Source organism: Hypanus sabinus, chromosome 6 (assembly GCF_030144855.1).
Source record: "Hypanus sabinus isolate sHypSab1 chromosome 6, sHypSab1.hap1, whole genome shotgun sequence".
Classification (NCBI taxonomy): Eukaryota; Metazoa; Chordata; class Chondrichthyes; order Myliobatiformes; family Dasyatidae; genus Hypanus; species Hypanus sabinus.
Genome location: NC_082711.1, coordinates 82,359,847 through 82,381,720, shown reverse-complemented (window position 1 = coordinate 82,381,720; position 21,874 = coordinate 82,359,847). Strand labels below are relative to the sequence as shown.

The following is a 21,874-nucleotide window of genomic DNA, read 5'->3' as shown; positions in this document are numbered from 1 at the left end:
AGAGCTTCTCAGTCCATTCTGCCATTATTACTGTGTGACCTCTCTTAATCCAGCTCAGGAACTGAGGGTGCTGGAATATCACTGGAAAACCTGTAATTAGTTGCATCAAAATTGCTAATTAAGATTGAGTACCTACAGTAACCAAGACACTGAATTCCAACACAGAAATATTCTCAGCTCAGTCTTACAAAGCTATGCTCATAAATTCATAATCCTTTAATTAACATCCCAGAATTTCCATCACAATATGTGCACCCTATCCCAACAGCAAGGCAGTGTGTAGCAGTTTGCAGCCATCCTCTGGGTGAAAATGTTGTTCCTCATAACCTCCCTAAACCTCATTTTAAACTAAGCCCTATTGTCTTAGACATCTCTGCTGTGGGGTAGTCCCCTCGCAGGATAAAGGTGCTCATCGGATAGCATTTTCATTGTGGCATCACATGTACTGAATGCATAAATGTGTCATTCTTCATTTTCATTGGCATCAACACTTAACAAACTAATTATTTCATTACTTTCCATGATAATTAACTGATTAATAACCTGCAACTGAAGTCTTTCATTTTTCTAACTTAATGTTTAAATATTTTGTATGGCTCCCTAGTACACAAAGATGGACTCTTGACCTCACAATCAATTTCATAATTATCTTGAACCTTATTATTTACCTGCACTGAACTTTCTCTGTAGCTGTTGCACTTTATCGTGCATTCTGTTGTTGATTTACCTTGTGCTACCTCAATCTACAGTGCAATGAATTGATCTCTCTGAACAAGAGTGCGATATTGTTTAATATCATTACCAGTACAGAAGTGTAAAGGAGAATGAAATAATTGTTACTCCGGATCCGATGCAGCACCAGAAAAATACGCGCGCACGCATATACACACACACACACACACACACACGTTAGGTTTTATATATATTTAAAAAATATATAGTATGTCCATAAAAAGATGTTTGGCACAGGGGTGCCTGTACTTAAGGTTGTAGACAGGAATTAATAAAGTTGTGTTGGTGGGGTGGCTAAGTGGGTAGAGGTGTTGATCGGTCTTAATGTTTGTGGAAAATAATAGTTTTTGAATTTGATGGTCCTAATGTGGATTCTACATAGCCTCCTCCCTAATGGGAGTGGGACAAACAGTCCATGAGCAGGGAACAAGAAAAGCTTTTCACCGTACTTTGGTACATGTAACAATAAACCAATTTAAGTTCTTTATGTACAGCTGAAATTAATTTTCATATTTTTTTAGTTATGAAATGAATATGTTCTTGATTTGTATTTAAGAATTCTAGTTTGCCTGATTCCATGTACTTGTATACCTCCAAACATTAAAAAAAAGTTTGTTAATGGTACAGTCTGCATACCTGTAAAGATAGGTTTGGGTACTTTTCATTTGGAGATTTGAATTTTAGAATGCATTTTGGTTTTTGATTTTTATGTCCATTTTTGTCATACAAAGTATAAAGTTCACTCCCAAATATAATTGTCTACACTCTGTATGTACAATTCATATTTTGAAAAATAGCTAGCATGTGCAATACAGTTGGCTATGAGTCCCTTCTTTACTATCAAGTGCTTTAATGTTTTGCATTTCAGGTAATATGCCAATGCTTATCAGCAATACCTTCCAGAATCCAGTGCTGTGATATCTTGCAAAGTGCCATCTGCAAACATCTGGTAAGTCTGATGACTGGTTGTATTATTATAGTTGAATAATTGAGTATCTGTGCATTTTTGAGGTAGAGTTCAGGGAACATTGCTGCATTATGCAGTAAAGTGAAAAAGATGATACATTTTGCTAAATTTTATTTGACTTAATATGGAAATCCAATTTTTTTTCAACCAACCAAGTACAAAAAAGATTTATTGCTGTGATAAAGCAGAAAGCCAAGACCAGTTTTAACAAATTTTGAAAAATTGGTGGGGATTTTCACCAAATTGGTGCATGGCCACAGACCTGCCATGAAAAACAGGAATGCAAATATAAATAGTTAAAATGGGAAATTCTGGAAGTTTAATGAGCTACACGTAAGTCAAGAAAATGTGGACCCTGGACTCATTTTGATTGGAAAGGGAATTCCAGTTTTCTTTTATTGGAGATGAGAGTTCATATTATAGGGCTTAGTATGTTTTTTTTTAACCTTTCACTTGAACTGGGAAGCAAGCTGAGCCAGTTCGGAGAGTAGTTCAAAATCAACTGTACCATTTGAACAGGTGAGAACAGGGAATTTCCTTAGGATCTTAGAGCAATGTAGCATGCATATAGGCTCTTTGGCCCAACCAGTACATACCGACCACTGTGCCCACATAACTGGTTGCCATTTCCTGTGTCAAACCCATATCACCTTAGCCTCAATGCTCACATACCTACCGGTATGTTTTAAATAATACTGTTTTATCTGCCTACACCTGCAGGTTATTTCATATACTCACCACCCTCTGGAAAAATTTGCCTCTTGGGTCCCTTATAAATCCTTCTCCTCACCTAAACCTATCTCCTGATTTTAGACTCTTCTGCCTTGTGGAAAGGACTGCTACCATAACTATGCCCCTCATCATTTTGATAGATATTGCTGAATTGGGTTCATTTTTGTGACTTGAAGTCAAAATAGGTGAGGCAGCTTCAGTGGAGAGAAACAAGAATTGGTGTTTCAGTTTGAAGACCCTTCATCAGAAATACAAAATGCTTGTTCATGTTTAAAAACAGCCACAGGAGTATTTTTAACTGAGTGAATTGGAAATGAAACCATTTCCATAGAATTTTCAGTGGATGTGGATGTACGGAGGCATGACCAGTCAGTTCAAAGATGAAATTAAGATTGTTGGAATTGTTGATAGTCTGGAAGCTAATTTAGTCTACAGGGTGATTTTTATTAGCTAATGAAATAGCTTGTGATTTGGTAGATGGAGTTTATTACTGAAACATGGGAGGTGATGCATTTTGAGTGTATTACTCAGGCTAAGACATGAATGGTATTTGAATACGGGGTATTCCAAACAGAAAAACCTGGTATTCAAGTCCAAAGATCCTAGACCACGGCAGGTAAATAACATGCATTACTGGTCTTCATTAGTTGGAATTCATTAGCACTGAATGCAAGAGCTGAGAGGTTATGCTTCAACTTTATAATTCATTGGTCAGACCTCAAATGGAGTGCTGTATGCAGTTCTGGTCACCACACTACAGGAAGAATGGAAAAATAAGTGCTAGAGAGTGTGCACATGAGATTTACTAAGATGTTGCCTGGGATGGAGCACTTCAGTTATGAGGACAAAACTGGAGTGGAAGAGCTTAAGGGGGATCATGACCAGGATATATAAAATTTTAAGGGACACAGATTGGATAGGGAGCCCATATTTAGAATAAGGAGTAAGAAATTTAGAGGGATCTGATATTTGCTTACCTGGAACGCGCTTTCTGGGAGAGTGGTGGAAGCAGTGTTTCTGACAATGCTTAAGAAGGATCTAGATGAGAACCTTAAATTATCTAGGCATAGAAAGTTATGGCCCAAGTGCTGAAAGATGGCACTATTATGATTGGCATCTTCTGGATAGTGATAGGCTGAATAGCCAGTTTTCTTGTTGTATGTCCGTAAGACTCTAATCATGAAAAAGACCAAAGGAAGTTCATTTGCCTTGTTTTTGTAAACTCTACATTTCATCACATTTCAAAATTTGTATCAGAACAGGATGGTAAAGTTAGTGGATTACTATCTTAATGCCTGGGTTATTGACAAATTCTGATGATGTCTCCACCCTGATATATCAATTCTGTTTCTCTCTGTACAGTTTCTGCCTGCCCTGCTGAGTTTTTCCTCAAATTTCTACTTCTATTTAACATTATAGGCTCTGCAGTTTTTTGATTTGCATTTTTAAAACAGTTTGGTGTTTATCTGGTGACCTAAGTTGTGGAATGAAGGAAAATATAGGCAACATTGTAAAAAGCTAACATGTTTTCCAACAAAAGTACATGCGCAAGTCTGCAATGTTACAATTCACATAGAATGTTGATGATTTATCTATTTAAACTTGAACTGCTGTCTTGAAATTCATCTCCGGATCAATAGCCAAGTTCAGTCTTTGTTACCCAGGGTGAAAATGTCAAATGCTAGAGGGCATAGCTTTAAGGCAAGAGGGAAAAAAATTAAAGGAGATTTACAGTAAAGTTTTTTACACAGAGGATACCAAGTGCCTGGAATGCATTGCCAAGGGAAGTGATAGAAGCGGATACGTAGCAATGTTTAAGGGGCATTTAGACAGATAAATGAACATGCAGGGAGAGGTGGGTATAGACCATGTGCAGACGGGTAGGGATTATCTTTGTTGGCACAGACATAGTTGACTGAAATTAACAGTTTCTTTATTGTACTATTCTATGTTATATAACTCAATCACACGGCTACAGTATGTTTTTAAAATATGTAATGTCGAGGGACCAGAATATGAAAAATTGAACTCATTTTCCCTACCCTACCTGCCACTACCTGCCTGTCATCTTGCACACCTCCTTAGTCCACCAATCACATTGGACTCCTTGATCAGCACCCCTCCCCTTTATACTGGTCATATCACCTCTGCATTCTTGATGCTGATGGGGGTTTCACCCTGAATTGTCAACAATTGCTTTCCTCCCACACATTCTGCTCAATCCACTGAGTTCTTCCAGCATATTGTTGCTTCGTATTCCAGCATGTACACTCTCTTGTGTTCCTACCAATGTTTAAAGTTTGGCTTGCCTTTGAGATCACTTGCAGAGCTCACCATTTCAAACTTTGCAGTATGATGAGCAAAAGAGAGACCTTTGCTTCTTTTTGCATTGTCTGAAGTAAAGCTGTTACCTATTTTTCAGTGCAATGCAAATATTTCAGCAACTTAGAGTAGCCAGATTTTACTGGCACAGTGCAACTATGAGCCTGTTGTGGAAAATGTAGTTCATCTGACCAAAAGCAGGGGCCTTAAATGGTTAGTGGGAGTTAAATCTGGGGTTTCTATCACTAGTAGAGGAAATATCAGTGAACTAAATTGTGATCAATTCAGATGTACAACCAAGGCTTATGAGGCCTTCTAGTAGTTATCTGTATATCAGATACACAATATACCGTTTATTTCCATCTTTAGATTAGGAAATAGTGCATCCTAGTAATTTTACACTTAATAAAACAGAAGTTAAAAGGGTGCACTCATTGAAGTAATTGGTCACATGCCAACTCTGCCATCATTAAATTATTATATTTCTGGTACTGAGTTCTCAGTTCTGTCAGCATTTCATTTCTGTAGTATAAAGCTTGTTGAACATTTATGCTCAAACAATCAAATAAAGGTCTTGCTTATTCTTTAAACATCTTTACAAGTCCCAGCGCAAACTTTGGAGTACCACAGATTTAACGGGTACTTAATTTTTCCTAATCAATACAATGGATGGTAAAGCAGTGCAATCTACTGCAAATCAGTCCTTCTCATCCTTCCCTAGTTCAGTTGTTAGCTGTCTTTCACCAATAACTATACTATATCACAATGCTGAAGAACTGCAGATCATTCTTTATCAACTGAAAGAAAGTAAATAAGTTTTAATTATTTTGATTTATTTTTAGTTATTAAGCAGGTATTAGGTTTAGTTGAGTGTTTTTATTACTAAGTAATCATTTATTTTGTAACATTAACTGTGTTTTCACTCTTCAGGTGGGTATAAGTCTTCTGCCGGACAGCACAGCAGGGTCAATCCTAAAAACTGTTGGCCAGCTCATAGATCCAGCATTTATTCCCAATGAGTCTTTATTGAATTTCCTTGTTGGGAGTTGCTACAGCCTCCTTTACTTCATCCTAACTTTGGAAAGGAATAACAGAGGAAATGCACAGAAAAGGTAATTAAAATTAATACAGAAAATTTCTGCTCTCAAAACCAGATCCAGCATAAATGTGAGGTGCTTTCTATTGAGCAGTATGGGGATTTATTGTATGTTTGTTATCTATTTATCTTTTTGCTTTTAAGCCAAGCCTGAAAAAAATTGTTTTCATGATTCTGATAACATCTTCTGTAGGTTTGCATCAATTTTAATTTGATAACGTTTCTATGAAATGCTTCAGGATGATTCAAAGGCCCATATTAATGTGTGTTCTCCAGAATAATCATTACACATGGCCTGAGACCAGCTCTTTTATAGTTACTTAACTGTTCTTGCTAAACACCACTCCACATTCATCAATGCATACAATTCCACACTTGCTGGCAATTTCTGTTATTTAACTGAAACTTTTTGTTTTCCTATATCTAACTTGTCCTATGTTCTAATTTATACAAAATCTTGTACAATCGACTGCTCAACATATTATAATTTGAAAGAAGATGGCTTTTATTATTTTCGTAGGGGAATAGGATCTTCATGTATACAAATCACTGAAGGTTAAGTAGAGGGTGTGGAAGAGGAAAAGACGTGATTAGAGAATGGTAGTGATGTAGAAAGATTGTCAGGTTGGGTCTTTTTTTTAATTGATGAACTCTAAAATGGAGAAACCTGCACAGAGTGAACAGAATGGACCCATCTATCTTGGTAGAGAATTGTTTAGTTTTCATCCAAAGATGAATGGGGGCCTAGAACTAACCGCTTGAAATGATGGTGGAGGCATAATCCTCATTATATTAAAAACTTTCCAGAATCCTTCTAGGATGCAAAGATAAGATAGAAGATTAATCTAAATGGTATTTTGCTGGTCAGTGTAGATAAAATATTATCCTCCAATGCTATAACGTTTATAATGAATATTATTATCTATTATTCTGCCCCATTCTCCTCTAATGTTCCATTTCTCTAATCTTGCAGAGTCTTCATAGAACATATCTGACATTTTGTTCATTTATTATTGCATTCCATATCTGTGCTGATCATTACCAACTAAAATAATCAGGTGAATCCAAGAATGAAATGCAAAGAGACTTCTGAGTTATCTTGCAGGATTCCCTAAAGGTTAACTTGTTGGTTGAGTCAATGGTGAGGAAGGCAAATGCAATGTTCGTATTCATTTCAAGAGGACTAGAATACAAAAACAAGGAGGCTTCATAAGGCACTGGTGAAGCCTTGCATGAGCAGTTTTGGGCCCATTATTTATGAAAGGATGTGTTAATATTGGAGAAGATTCATAGAAGGTTCACAAAAATGATTGTGGGATTGAAAAGTTTATCATATGAGGAGCATTTGATGGCTCTGGGCCTGTACTCACTGGAATTTAGAAGAATGAAGGGAATCTCATTCTAGGCTATCAAATGTAGAAAGACCTAGATAGAGTGGATGTGAAATGAATATTTCCTAGAGTGGGGAATCTAGACCAGAGGACACAACCTCAGAATAGAGGGACATCTTTTTAGAATGAAGATGAGGAGGAATTTCTTTAGTCAGAGAGAGGTGAATCTGTGGAATTTATTATCATGGGCAGCTGTGAAGGTCAGGTCATTGGGTGAATTTAAGACAGTGGTTGATAGATTCTTGGTAAGTCAGGATGTGAAAGGTTACAGGGAGAAGGCAGGAGAATGGGTTTGAGAGAGAAATAGATCAGCAATGAAAACCTGACACAAAAAACAGTATGGTGGAAGAACTCAGCAGGTTAATCAGCATCTGTGGAGGCAAAGGATCGAAGCCTACATTTTGGCCCAAGGCCTTTTGCTTCCACAGATTCTGCTTGACCCACTAGGTTCCTCCAACCATTTGGTTCTTATTTGTATTAAAGAGTAACTTGGTGTTTGCTTCAAGTTTGTCACTGGTAGATGAGGTTTGTTTCCATTTGCTATTATCAGCTGTGTAAATGTACTTCTGTCTTTGTTTAATACCAAGCTAAGAATGTTAGGAGAGAATGGACAGGCTGGGTTTATTCTCAAAGGAACTTAAAAGACCTTATAGAGGCGTATAAATTTATGAGGGGCCAATGAGTATTTTTCTCAGGGTAGAGTAATTAAAAACTTGAAGGCACAGGTTTAAGCTGTTCCTCAACATCAGTAAAACAAAAGAGCTGGTCATTGACTTCAGAAAAGTGGGCAGTATAAATGGACCTTCAAAATGGTGCCCCACCCAGTCACACAGCCACTCCAGCTCCAACTAATGGTGTAATTATTCATCCTTTACATCTTATGATCATAAGACAATGCTGGATATTAAGAACACTAAGAAATGCCCGTCTACCTCACTAGCAAATTGCTGGATAGCAGTGGAACTGGACAGGATAGGCTTACCATGTACCATGTCCTCACCTGCTACAGCTACCCAGGGAAAGAGGCTTAGCTTTGTATTGTTGCTGGTGACTTCAACCATGCTAAAAACAGACTTGCCTAAATTCCATCAGCATGTTAACTTTGCCATGGGAGGTGAGAACACATTAGAACATGTTGGCCTATACCAGTATCCCTGGTGCACACAAGGCTGTCTTCTGCTCCCACCTTGGATACTCTGACCACTTTTCTTTTATACTAATTCTTGTATGCAGTCCACTGGTTAAACATGTCAAACCAGTTCAAAGGAAGATGAGGAGCTGGCCAGAAAGAGCACCCTCCACATTAGTGGACTTTTTTGAAAGCATGACTGGACTGTGTTCAGGGAGGCATCTACCTACAACCATCATATTAATGTTGATGAATATGCGGGATCTGTTACTGGCTATATAGAGAAGTGTATTGAGGACATCACTGTTGGTAAACACGTCTCTGTGAGAGCAGAACAGAAGCCATGGTTGACAGCAGAAGTGTAGACACTGCTGAGAGATTGCGATGCTGCCTTCAGGTCAGCGAATATGACTTCCCCACACTACCAGAAAGCCAAAACGAGATTATTCACACAAAATATACTGCCATTTCTGAGACACATGTGGCAATGTATTCAGACCGTAATGGACTATGATTTGAATTATTACCACCTCATGATTGATAACAGTGACGCCTCTCGTCCAAATCGGCTGAATGTCTTTTAGGCATGGTTTAATGTATGGAACGATGTGCTGGTGAAGGCACTGTACCTGCAGCTGATGTGAGGAAGACCCTAGCCAGGGTCAACACATGTAAAGCTGCGGGGTCTGAGAACATAACTGGTCAGGTGCTGAGGGACCATGCAGCACCTGACCACAGAGGTTTTAACAGACATATTCAACACCTCTATGGAACAGTCCACTGTCCCCTCAGGGTTCAAGGGAGCCACCATCAACCGAGTGGCCAAGAGGGTGACAGTAGTCAGCTTTAACAACTACTGTCCTATGGCACTGACCTCAACAATAATGAAGTGCTTTGAGAAGCTGGTTATGGATCGCATTATATCCTATCTTTCTGCTACACTGTACCGTTTCCATTTCACTTATTGTTCAAATCAGTCCTCTGTTAGTGGCATAGCCTTTGTTATTTGATGACGCCATAGATAGCCTCTGCCTTCCACTCCATCTTGTCCCACCTGGGAAATGGTGCCCTGTATGCCAGGATGCTGTTAATTGACTTCACCTCTGCACTTAATACAATCATCCCTCAGATGCAGGGGGTAAACTGTTCTCGTCAGGTGTAAGCTGTCCTGTCCGTAATTGGATCTTGGTCTTTTTGATAGAACAGTCAGTCCATGTTGGCAGCAACATCTTTAGCTCCATTGTGCTGAGCACTGGCACCCCCAGCTCTGCATGGTCAACCTGCAGCTGTTCACGTTGCTGATGCACAACTGCACTGCTAGATCCAGCTCAAACTGAATCATTAAGTTTGCTGATGACATGGCCTCAACAAAAATTATGAGGTGGTGTACAGAGAGGAGGTAGTGTGGCTTATAGAATGGTGTGACTTGAAGAACTTGACTGTCAATGTGGACAAGACTAAAGAGATAATTGAGGACTTCAGGAAGCTGTAGGGTGACCATTCCATGGTGCACGTATATTGTTCCTCTGTGGAGAGAGTTAGGTGCACCAGGTTTCTGGGAATGCACATAATGGACAATCTCACCTGACTTTTCAACATCACCTCTTAAGCAAGGAAGCACAGCGGTGTCTCCAATTCCTGAGGAAGTTGAGGCAAGCAAGGCTCTCTCCTAAAATCTTTCTGCTGTATTAATTGATTCAAAATGTGTGTATTTATTTTGTTTACATTGCTTTATAAGGTGTTTTCCTTGGTGTTATTGAAAGTTTCATGTTTTTAAAATATTTTTACAGAGAACTGCTGTGGGGATCATGCCTAACAGCACTGGCCCGCATCCCACGCTTACTACGACTGTTGCTGCAGAGTCTGCGAGTAAATGGTACCTGCCAGGGGGAACTTCCTGTTGTTGCACAGATTCTTCGCCTTCTGCTCCAGCAAACCCAGCTTAGACAACACATGGTGGCCAACGCAGCAATGGTGCAGCAGGTCATACAGGATATCACGGTATGGCAGCCTTTCTGCACAATATTCCAAGAGCATTATCTTGTGCTTTTATGAACATATACTAAGATTAAGTGTCTCGCAGCCTGCTATCCATTCTTCCCTTCTAGTTTGGCGTTTGTGAAGTATACCTCTGATCACCTTGTTGAATTTACATTCCCATAGATTTTGCACTGCTAGTCTCTGTATCTTCCACTGTTTGTTAGCTATGTTTTCACCTTTGCTAATTCTTTCATTTTGTAAAGTTGTAATTTCCACATATTTTACCTGGGCATGTCCAGCCGTTGTTGTCAAAACAAGTGTTTTTCTTCGACATCTTTCCTACTTTCATTGATGAGTCAGAGAATCAAGGAACCGCAGACAGCTCAATATAAGAGTGAATGGAGAGGGAAAAAAAAGCTTTTTTCAGCTCTAGCAACCACATTTTCATTAACACTTATTCTGAATTACCTAATAGTGAATCTTGTTATTAAATTGTTAGAAGTAATTGGAAAAAAAAGTAAGTGCTGTCCAAACTGCAGATTGTAATCTAACAAGACAGTCCATTTGATGTGAGTGGTCATAAAATTTACCAACAAAAAGCATTGCCATCCTTTTACTTGCTCTGGTTTCTCTTTCTGTATGACTGCATCTGATGATAGTGCTGTAGCCAGACAAGCTTGGTTTCTGGGTAAGTGACTGAGATTGACTTTCTGCACATAATTTATGTATAACTAACTACCTACCACGCAAATGCTTTTGTGATGAAATTTCCCTTGCTTTTATTAGGAGTCATTTCTGTAGTTTCCGACTGCACATAATAAACATAGTTTTGTGAGCAAATTTACTTCTAACTGGGATGGACCCAGATAGCTTTCATCTACGAGGTTAGACTGCATTGTTCTTGGTGTAAAATAGGTTCAGGTGGGATTTGTTCAAGGTACGCAAAGTTTAAACAGAGAAGCTGTTGCCATTAGCAGATGGGTCAAGGACCACGGGGCATGAATTTAATGTTTTAGCCACAAGGTACAGGAGTTGAAAGGATTTTTTTAATATGGATAGAAAAGGTTTACAGTGATATGGGTCAAAGACAGGAAAATGAGACTAGATTCAGGGGGCATCTTGATCAACATGAACAAGTTGGGCCTGACGGCTTGTTTCCCTGCGGTATGACTAATGATGTGGATGGTAGTTTTAATTTGAAACTCTCTACCTGTCAGCTTGGTGGAAACAATCAAACCTGCCTTTCAAAAGGCACTTGAGAGAAAATTAATTGGTAGGTCTGTGGGGAATGAGCAGAGAAGTAGGGCAGTTAATATTGCTTTTTGGGACTGGTGTAGACACAATAGGCTGAATGAACTGTTCTGTACTATGAACATTCTATTTTCATTTGTTCTGCAGTAGGTCAGATTAATCCAACTCGTTGACAAAGACTCATTTCTGTTCTCCTTGTAGTTATGAATAAAACTAGGAATATGTTTGGATTACAGCATGGACCAAGTCCATTAATATGAGATGTGTGTGCTGATCAAGATCCCAATTTAATCTAATCCGATATAGCTGCACATTCCCTATCTGTTCATGTACCTGACTAAATACATCTTATACATAGCTATCTTAGCTACTTCTTCCCACTTCCTTTGCAACACATTCCAGCCACCTATCACTCTGTTTTTTAAAAAAAAGCCCCATAAGTCTCCTTTAAACTTTCCCCTCATAAAACCCATGCCTCTAATATTGAGTGATCAGAACTGCATGCAATCTCCAAATGTGGCCTAACCAAAGTTTTGTACGGCTGCAACAAGAACTTCTCGACTTTTCAAGTTCAAGTTAATTGACGTCTAACTGTACATATATACAATCAAACAAAACAACATTCCACAGTTTATATCACACATAGCACATAAACTGAAATATTATACTATAAATAAGTTGTTAAAACATAATTCAAAATGTATGTAGTAAAGCACAGCACAGGTAAACAATACTGTAAACATCTTGATGTCCTAATAATGAAACCTTGGTGATGGTAAGGTATTAATTAGTCTGAGGGAAGAAGCTGTTACCCAGCCTGACAGTCCCTCCTCCTTGATGATAGTGGATCAGAGAGATTGTGGGATGGGTGGTAGGGATTTTCAACAATGCCTATCTTTGTCTGCATTGTTCCCAGTAAATGTCACAAATAGTGGGGGGAAGGAGACCCTGATGATCCCCTCAGCAATTTTTACTGTCCTCTGTACAGAATCAGTATTACTATCATCCTCCCTGGTAGTGGCAATGAGAAGAAGGCATGACCTGGGTGATGGGGGTCCTTAATAATAGATGCCACCTTTTTAAGGCATTGCTCCTTAAAGATGTCCTGGATGTTATGGAGGCTTGTGCCCATGATGGAGCTGACTACGTTCACATTTTTCTGCTGCGCTTTCAATCCTGTGCAGTGGACCCCCGCATACCAGACTGTGATGCAGCCAGTTTGAATGCTCCCCATGGCATATCTATAGAAATTTGTAAGTGTCTTTAGTGACATACCAAATCTCCTCAAACTCCTAATCAAATATAGCCACTGTCATGCCTTCTTTGTAACAGCATCAATATATTGGACCCAGGATAGATCCTCAGATGTTGATACCCAGGAACTTGAAATTGCTCACTCTTTCCACTGCTGAGCCCTCTGTGAGGACTGGTGTGTGTTCCCTTATCCTACCCTTTCTGAAGTCCATTATCAGTTCTTTATCAGTGCAAGGTAATTGCTGCGACACCCCTCAACCAGCTGATCTATCTCGCTACAGCATGCCTTCTCATCATCTCCTGAGAATTCTGACAACATTAGCTGTGTCATCAGCAAATTTAAAGATGGCATTTGAGCTATGCCTAGTCACACAGTCATGGGTGTAGAAAGAATAGAGCAGTGGGCTAAGCACACATCCTTGTGGAGCACCAGTGTTGATTATCAGTGAGGTGAAGGTGTTATTTCTAATCGACACAGACTGGTCTTCTGGTGAGGAAGTCGAGGAGCCAGTTGCAGAGGGAGGTACAGAGGCCCAGGCTTTGGAGCTATTTGGTCAGAACTGTAGGAATGATTGTGTTAATCACTGAGCTGTAGTCAATGAACAGCAGCCTGACTTAAATATTAGTATCGTCCAGGTGATCCCAGGCTGCATGAAGAGCCAGTGAGATCACATCAGCTGTACACCTATTATGGCGATAAGCAAATTGCAGTGGGTCCAGGTCATTCCTTAGGCAGGAGTTGATTCTATCCATAACCAACCTCTCAAAGCATGTCATCACCACAGATATGAGTGTTACTGGATGACAGTCATTAAAACAGCTCACCCTCCACTTCTTGGGCACTGGTACAATTAATGCCTTTTTGAAGCAGCTGAGGACTTCAATCTGTAGCAGTGATAGAGTCTGTGTCTACAAAGACACATTGTGTCATTGAACACACCTGCCAGTTGGTTTGCATTGGTTTTCAGAGGCCTACCAGGTACATTGTTGGGGCCTATTGCCTTGTGAGGGTTCATCTTCTTGAAAGGCAGCCTGACATCAGTCTCCAAGACTGAGATCATAGCATCACTGGGTGCTGCAGGGATCCCCATGGCTGCAGTTTTACTCTCTCTTTCAAAGCTTGCATAAAAGGCATTGAGTTCATCAGGGAGTGAAGCATCACTGCCTTTAAATGATGTTGGGTTTTGCTTTGCAGGAAGTAATGGCCTGCAAACCCTGCCAGAGTAGAGATACATCCAGTCGTCTCTTGTCTTCTCCATGTTGAGACTCAGGTGCTGCTCTCACACTTTTTGGCGAGCATCTTCATCTCCTCTCTGTATGCCGACTCATTGTTGCTGATGAAACCAACCACTGTGGTATCATCAGTGAACTTGATGATGGGTTTGTGCTGAATCTGGCAGTGCAGTTGTGAGTCAGCAGAATGAACAGCAGTGGACTGAGCACACAGCCCTAAAGTGCACCAGTGCTCAGCATGATGGAGCTTGACTTGGACTGACTGGGGTCTTTCCATCAAGAAGTCCAAGATCCAGTTATAGAAAGGGGTGTTGAGTCCCAATAAGGACAGTTTACCCACCAGCCTCTGAGGGATGATCATGTTAAATGCTGAACTGAAGTTGATAAACAACATTCTGGTGTGTTAAGCATCATTTTCTCAGTGGAACAGGACGGCGTGGTGGGCTGAGGCTAAAGCATCACCAGTTGATCAGTTTGAGTGATAGGCAAACTGGAAAGGGTCCAATTTAGCTGGAGCTGGGATTTTATATGACCCATTACCGACTGCTCAAAGCATTTCATGATTATTGAAGTCAGTGCCATTGGGTAGTAATCACTTAAGCCAGTTACTGTTGCTCTCTTGGGCACCAAAATTATAGTGGCTGCCTTGAAGCCTGCAGGGACAATGGACTGTTTCAGAGAGATATTAAAGATGCCCATTAAGATTTAAGTTAGCTGGGTTACACAGTCCCACAGCTCCTGACCACGTATGTTGTCTGGCACTGCAGCTTTGCATGGGTTTAGAGTCCTCCTCACCTCGGCTGCGGTCAGTCAGGATGCCTGTTCCTCAGGAAAAGAGAGGGTGGTTTTCCTTGCTGTCATCTGTTGGTAGATTGTATGCAGAAAGCTTTCAGTCTATCAGGAAGGGAGATTTTGCTGTCATTGACGTGAGGGCGGATTGTAATCAGTTATTGTAATCGGCTGCAGTGCTTCCCCAGCACTAGCACAAGAAGGGACATGAAAAGCAATAATCACAATGGCAGTGAACTCTTTTGGTAAGTAGAAGGGCCTGCACTTCTACTGAATGTCTTGGCTGACGAAGGTAAGCTACTTGTGTTGCCACTTTAATGGAGCTGTAGACTTGCATCATTGTATATCAAATCCCAAAAATCCTGCCATTAACTGGGTACTTTCCTCTTACATCTGAGCTCCCAGTATGCAACACCTCACATTTTTACAGATTAAATTCCATCTGTCATTTTTTTCACCCATGGTTCCAACTAACCTATATCATGCAGCATCCTTTGACATCTTTCCTCATTGTCTAAAACTCCCCAGTTTTTTGTTTATAAACTTGATCGTGTTTGTCCAAATCATTTTCACTAAGTAGCCACTTTATTAGATACCTCCTGTATCTGATAAAGTGGCCACTGAGTGTACGTTTGTGGTTTTCTGCTGCTGCAGCCCAACCACTTCAGTGAGTTGTACGTTCAAAGATGCTCTTCTGCGCACCACTGTTGTAACGTGTGGTTATTTGAGTTACTGTCACCTTCCTGTCAGATTGAACCAGCCTGGCTATTCTTCTCTGAGCTCTCTCATTAACAGGGGATTTTCACCCTGAAAACTGCTGCTTACTGCATATTTTTGATTTTGCATCTTTCTGTGTAAAGTCTGGGGACTGTTATGTGTGAAAATCCCAGGAGATCGATCAGCAGTTTCTCTTATGTTCAAACCACCCTGTCTGGCACCAATAATCATTTCATGGTCAAAGTCACTTAGATCTCATTTCTTCCCCATTCTGATGTTTGGTCTGAACAACAACTAAACCAATTTACCATGATTGCATTCTTTTATGTATTGAGTTGCTCCCACGTGATTGGCTGATTAGATATTTGCATTAACAAGCAGGTGTACCTAATAAAGTGGCCACTGAGTGCTATCTATCACAAACAATAGAGGACCCAGCACTGATCCCTGCAGAACACCACTCCTCCACCACCACCACCCTGTATCCCTCTTATCCAATTATGACATGGTGATATGACAACAAAAAGAATTGGTCATTGACTTTAGAAAAATGAATTGTGCACATGCTCCTATCTACATTAATGACTTTGAGGTTGAGAACTTCTAAGTTCCTTGGTGTGAACGTCACCATTAGTGTGGTCCATCCTTGTTGATGTAATGGCCAAAAAAGCTCGCCAACACCTGTTTCCTTAGGGGTTAAAGAAATCTTATCTGACAATTTTTTCTTGGAATTCTTTTAGGTAGTAACAGGCAGGAGAGACAAAGGAAAATCAGTGGATGTTGTTTACTTGTATTTTGTGAGGGCCTTTTGACAAGGTGTTGCATGTGAGGCTACTGAACAAGATAAGAGCCCATGGTATTACAGGAAAGATATTTACATGGATAGAAGATTGGTTGACTAGCGAGTGATAAAGAGTGGGAATAAAGGGGGCCTTTTCTGGTTGGTTGCCAGTAACTAGTGATGTTCCACAGGTATCGGTGATGGGAATATTTTCATATTATATGGTAATGTTTTGGCTGTCTAAATTGATGACTTTGTTGACAGGTTTGTGGATGATACAAAGATATTTGCAGGTAGAGTTGAAGATGTAGGGAGTCTGCTGAAGGGCTTAGACAGATTAGGAGAATGAGCAAAGAAATGGCAGATGGAAAATGGTGTAAGGAAGTGTATGGTCATGCACTTTTGCAGAAGGAATAAAGACATAGACTATTTTCTAAATGGGGAGCAAATTCAGAAATCAGAGGTGCAAAGGATCTTGAGAGTCCTCATACAGGATTCCCCAAAGGTTAATTTGCAGGTTAAGCTTGTGGTAAGAACATAGAACATAGAACTGTATAGCACAAGAATGGGCCCTTCAGCCCACAGTGTTATGCTGAACCAGCTAAAAAAGTAAATTTAAAAACCACAAAAACGAATCCCTCCTACCTACCTACCCAATGTCCATTTTCCTCACATTCCTATGTGCCTATGTAAACATCTCTTAAAAGCCTGTAATGTATTTGTGTTTACCACCATACCAGGCAGCATATTAAAGACATCCAACACTTGGAGTAAAAGAAAACTTAACTCCTCACTCCCCCTTTGTTTACCTTCAATGCATGTGCTCTGGTATTAGACATTTCTACCCTGGGAAAAATACTCCCTGTCTACATTATCCATGTCTCTGATAATCTTATAAACTGCTATCAGATCTCCCCTCAGCCTCCGCTGCTCTAGAGAGAACACCTTATGTTTGTGGAACATCTCATGCCCTCGAAGCCAGGCAGCATTCTGGTAAACATCTGCACCCTCTTCAAAGCCTCAACATCCTTCCTGTAGGTGGGCAACCAGAACTGTATGCAACACTCCAGATGCAGCCTAACCAGAGTTCTATAAAGTTACAACATAACCTCTTGACTTCTGAACTCAATGCCTCAACTAATAAAAGCACCCATTCCATAACCCTTATTAACCACCTTTTGACCTGTGTAGCCACTTTCAAGGAGCTGTGAACTTGGACCCCAAGATCTCTCTGCTCATCAACTCTGTTAAGGGTCTTGCCTTTAATAGTGTACTGTCTTCTTTGCATGTGCCCTGCCAAGGTGCAACAACTCACATTTATCTGGGTTAAACTCCATCTGCCACATCTCTGCCCGTATCTGCCACTGATCTATATTGTACTCTATTCTTTGCCAGTCTTCACTATCCACAATTCTACCACTCTTGGTATCATCCACAAACTTTTATTTTACATCCATAAACACCCATCTACATTTTCATCCAGGTTACTTATATACATAACAAAGAGCAGATGTCAAAGCACAGATTCCTGAGAAACACCACTAATTACTGAACACCATCTCGAATAAGTCACTTCACCCACTACTCTGTCTAATGTGCGGACCTCGTGCATCCCAATCTTCTGGAGTTGCCTCCCCTGAGGGACTTTGTCATACGCCGTACTATAATAGGTGTGGACAACCTTCACTGCTGTACCTCTCTCTTGTGTTCTTGTCAAAGAACTCAATCAAGTTGGTAAGACGAGACTTGCCCCACACAAAGCCACGCTGGCTCTTCCTAATTAGGCCATGGGTTTCCAAATGCTGATATATCCTATCCCTAAGAATTTTCTCCAGCAATTTCCTTACAACGGACACAAGACTCATAGTTTCCAGGATTTCGCTTGACTGGTTTGACCTGTGCTCATCATACTGTCTTCACCAACATTCCCTTCTGTGTCAGGTGGAGAATTACTTTTACAATTGAAACCTTGGAGTTAAACAAATGGTACATAGGGAAATATCAGCCCTTAAAGCACTTACTCCACCGGGGCTATTAAGGCTCAAGTCCCTTAAGGCTGCTACCATACTCTGTTGAGGTTGGCTGGAATAGACGACTCGCAGCTCTCCCAAAATAGAACACCAAAACCGGAGAAACCAGATAGTTTCCCCCAATAGCCCTTGTCATCAAAAGGGATCAATATTAGTGAAATCCCTTCTATGATTTAGTAAGGAGTCCTCAATCAAATACAGCAGTCTGACCTGTTGGTCCAGTGTGCAAATTCAAACACCAGCCCCAGGAATATATCATAGTATCTCCCACCACGTCAGCATCTGCCACTTTGCCATTCTGTAATGCAGAAAGATTACAAACGCATTTGCTCCTGATTTGTCAGTTTTCAAAAACGCAAACAACAAAAACTACTAGAATTGCATTCTCCCCCCCCCCCCCCCCATCGAATGCTTATGTCCCTCAGAAATGTGGGCATCTCGTATCCAGCATAAAGCTGCCCAAATTTCTATCCCATCAACTCAAATTTAATTTGGCCAGTGTAAAATGTGAGCTATCTCTAAAACCAATTGCATGGGAAACAAGTAACAGATTAAAAACACACAAAAAAAAATTAACAGATTAAGAATACAAGACAGAAAACTCATGCTTGTACTCCTCTTTAATAACTGCATAAAATTGCAAAACTTACAACAGACAGTTAATTCCCACAGAAAAATGCTTATCCAAGAACAAAAATAAAGGGAAAAAAGCAACTGGGCAAGGCCCAACACGTACACACAGTCTCTTAAAGGCAAAACCCTCACACACAAACAAACTGCCACATGGAGCCACACTTTACAAATTTCTCTGCATTCAAATTATGCATACTATTTACAAGAAGGTGGGATGCAGATCAAATGACCCCCTCCCTGCGAAGATGAGGCACAAGGGCATTAACCACTACAAGATTCCCACTACTGCTGAAGGTCAGACACAGCCCATTGTAATGCCACAAGCACAAGATATAGGGAATCCTGAGTGGAATACAAGGAATCCGGCAGAGGACAGAAAGAACCCTTATTGGGGAGAAGGCTTGAAGAATGACCCATCTCCATTAAGGGCCTTTTCTCGCTTCCCCTGGCAGTACTCCCTCCATATTGCATAGAGGGTGGGGATGGGAACCCTATTTACCTGCTGCTCTGGGACCCCAACTTCAAGCAATGCCAAAACATTTCCTTACAGGACATGCAGGGTCACCCACTCCCTGGCTGCTTATCCAACTTCTGTACCTCATCTACATAGTCCAAACCTTATAATGGTTAGAATCACTATACTTACAGGACTACCAATAGCTGGTGCTGTTAAAGACAGCACTATTCCTTTTAAATGCCCCCATGGCAGGTGTGAGATTGCGTGATCACTGGCCTGGCCTGTACTGTTTTGAGTACGCAGGGGAGAGGATGATCATTTCAAGGGATAAACCTAGGAGTCCACGCTACCCTCTCTTCCTCACTTTCATCATCCAGCCAGACATCCCCATCTCCCGTCATAGGATCATTGACCCGCCGCAATAAAGTTCTAATTGCTGTACTTCCATTAATAGACAAGCTATCTCTATATCCTTATCTTTTAACTTTGCAGCCTGTGTCTGGGCTGTCAGCAGCACTTCTCTCATAATGACACAGTGCTGATTTAGGTCTACCTCAGCCTTAAGACCCACAAACATCTTGTGCTGGTGTCTTATGATTGCTGCAAACCACCAGAAAGCATCTTTCTCCTGGGAAAAGCCAGCATTTTAGGTATGGACACAATGTGGTGTCTGATTTCAATCCTAGAAAAATCCAACTGATCTGACCAATCTACTGGCATTCCATAACCAATTAGTAGGTTAGCGAGACTCCCATAGCCTTCACTTGTTATTATTTGATGTTTATCAGCATCTCATCTTTTTTAAATAACCTTTTAAAGCAATGTATTTTCTGCTCAAACAACAAACCCTGCTGGAGCAGCACCAAAATATAATGTTGAAGCAGGTTCATGGGTTTGGTGAATGTGGCAGAAAGCACTGACTGTGAGTAAGTATATTAATCATTTATTTACAAACAGTAAAAAAATCCAATCATACTTTTACGTTCCCCCAAGTTACACAACTTACAGAGCTAAATATTCAACAGACACTTAGTTAAAAGAGATACCTTCCGGATGGATCCAGAGACAAAGGGAGGCAGAGTGAACCTTTCACACGTGCTACTCTTCGTACCCCCGAGGTGTCGTGGTATGCAAGACAACCAATGGGAAGAGCAGCTGCAGTTTTTCAACTGGTCAATCTCAATCGACTCATCAGAAGTGACTTTTGACCAGCAAAATAAGCCACACACCCCCACAGGACAATTAATCACCCATTCCTGCCAAGTAAATCTCTGTAATGGCCACAACATCGTAGGTGCCTGTACTGATCCATGCTCTTAAGTTCTTCACCTTTAGTCATAACTCTTAGCATTAAAATGCACATACTTTAAACTGTCTGTCCTACCATACTTGTTGTTTTGATTTTCAAAGCTTTCCCTGATGTCTACCTTCCTGTCTAGTCCTTCACCGACTAATTTTAACCCTCCTGAGTAGAACTAACAAACATCCCAGCCAGGATATTAGTTCCCCTCCAGTTCACATGCAACCCCATCTGTCTCATTCAGGTCACCACTTCCCCAGAAAAAGTTCAAATGATTCAAGAACTTGAAACCCTGCCCCTGCACCATCTTCTCAGCCATTCATTCATCTGTGCTATCATTCCATTCCTACCTGCAGTACACTGGGAATAATCCAGAGATTACCACCTTGTAGTTCCTTTTCTTCAGCCTCTTTCCTAACTATATACACACCGAAAGAAGCCAGGTTCAATGTTAGCATTCTTTTTGAGAGGACTAGAATACAAATGCAAGAAGGTACTGGCATTGAAGAAGGTGCAGAGGACAATTCACGAGTGTGATCTCAGGAATGAAAGGATTACCGTATGGGGAGTGCTTGATGGCTCTGGGCCTGTACTCACTGGAGTTTATTAGAATGAGGGGTGCTCTGCTCTGATTAATATTGATTAGGCCAAGATGGAATGGATGTGGAGAGGATGTTTCCCATAGTGGTGGAGTCTAGGACCAGAGGGCATAGCCTCAGAATAAAAGGATGTCCTTTTAGAACATAAATGAGGAATTTCTTATCCATATGGTGGTGAATCTGCAGAATTCATAGCCACAGATGGCTGTCGAGGCCAAGTCATTGGATATATTTAAAGCTGAGGTTGTTAGGTTTTTTTAATTAGAAAGGGTGTCAAAAGTTACAGCAAGAAGGCAGGAGAGTAGGGTTGAGAGGGATAATAAATCAGCCACATGGAATTGCCTAGCTCTGCTCCTTTGTCTTGAGGACTTATGGTAATGCTTAGCACCAGCAATTGGGGTTCAATTCCCATTGCTGTCTGTATGTTCTCCCTGTGATAGCATGGGTTTCCTCTTGGTGCTCCGGTTTCCTCCCACAGTCC

The 21,874-nt window shown here is 40.6% G+C and overlaps 1 protein-coding gene across 3 annotated transcripts in view; it reads left to right on the top strand.

Annotated features, from left to right (window-relative positions):
* tex10 (testis expressed 10) overlaps positions 1–21,874 on the top strand; it is a 73,608-nt gene that overhangs the window by 48,240 nt on the left and 3,494 nt on the right. For all 3 annotated transcript variants that reach the window (XM_059972505.1, XM_059972503.1, XM_059972504.1), the window contains exons 13-15: positions 1,601–1,681; positions 5,684–5,865; positions 10,160–10,370. In XM_059972505.1, coding sequence (XP_059828488.1) covers positions 1,601–1,681; positions 5,684–5,865; positions 10,160–10,370 — 474 coding nt within the window. The remainder of the gene's footprint in view (positions 1–1,600; positions 1,682–5,683; positions 5,866–10,159; positions 10,371–21,874) is intronic.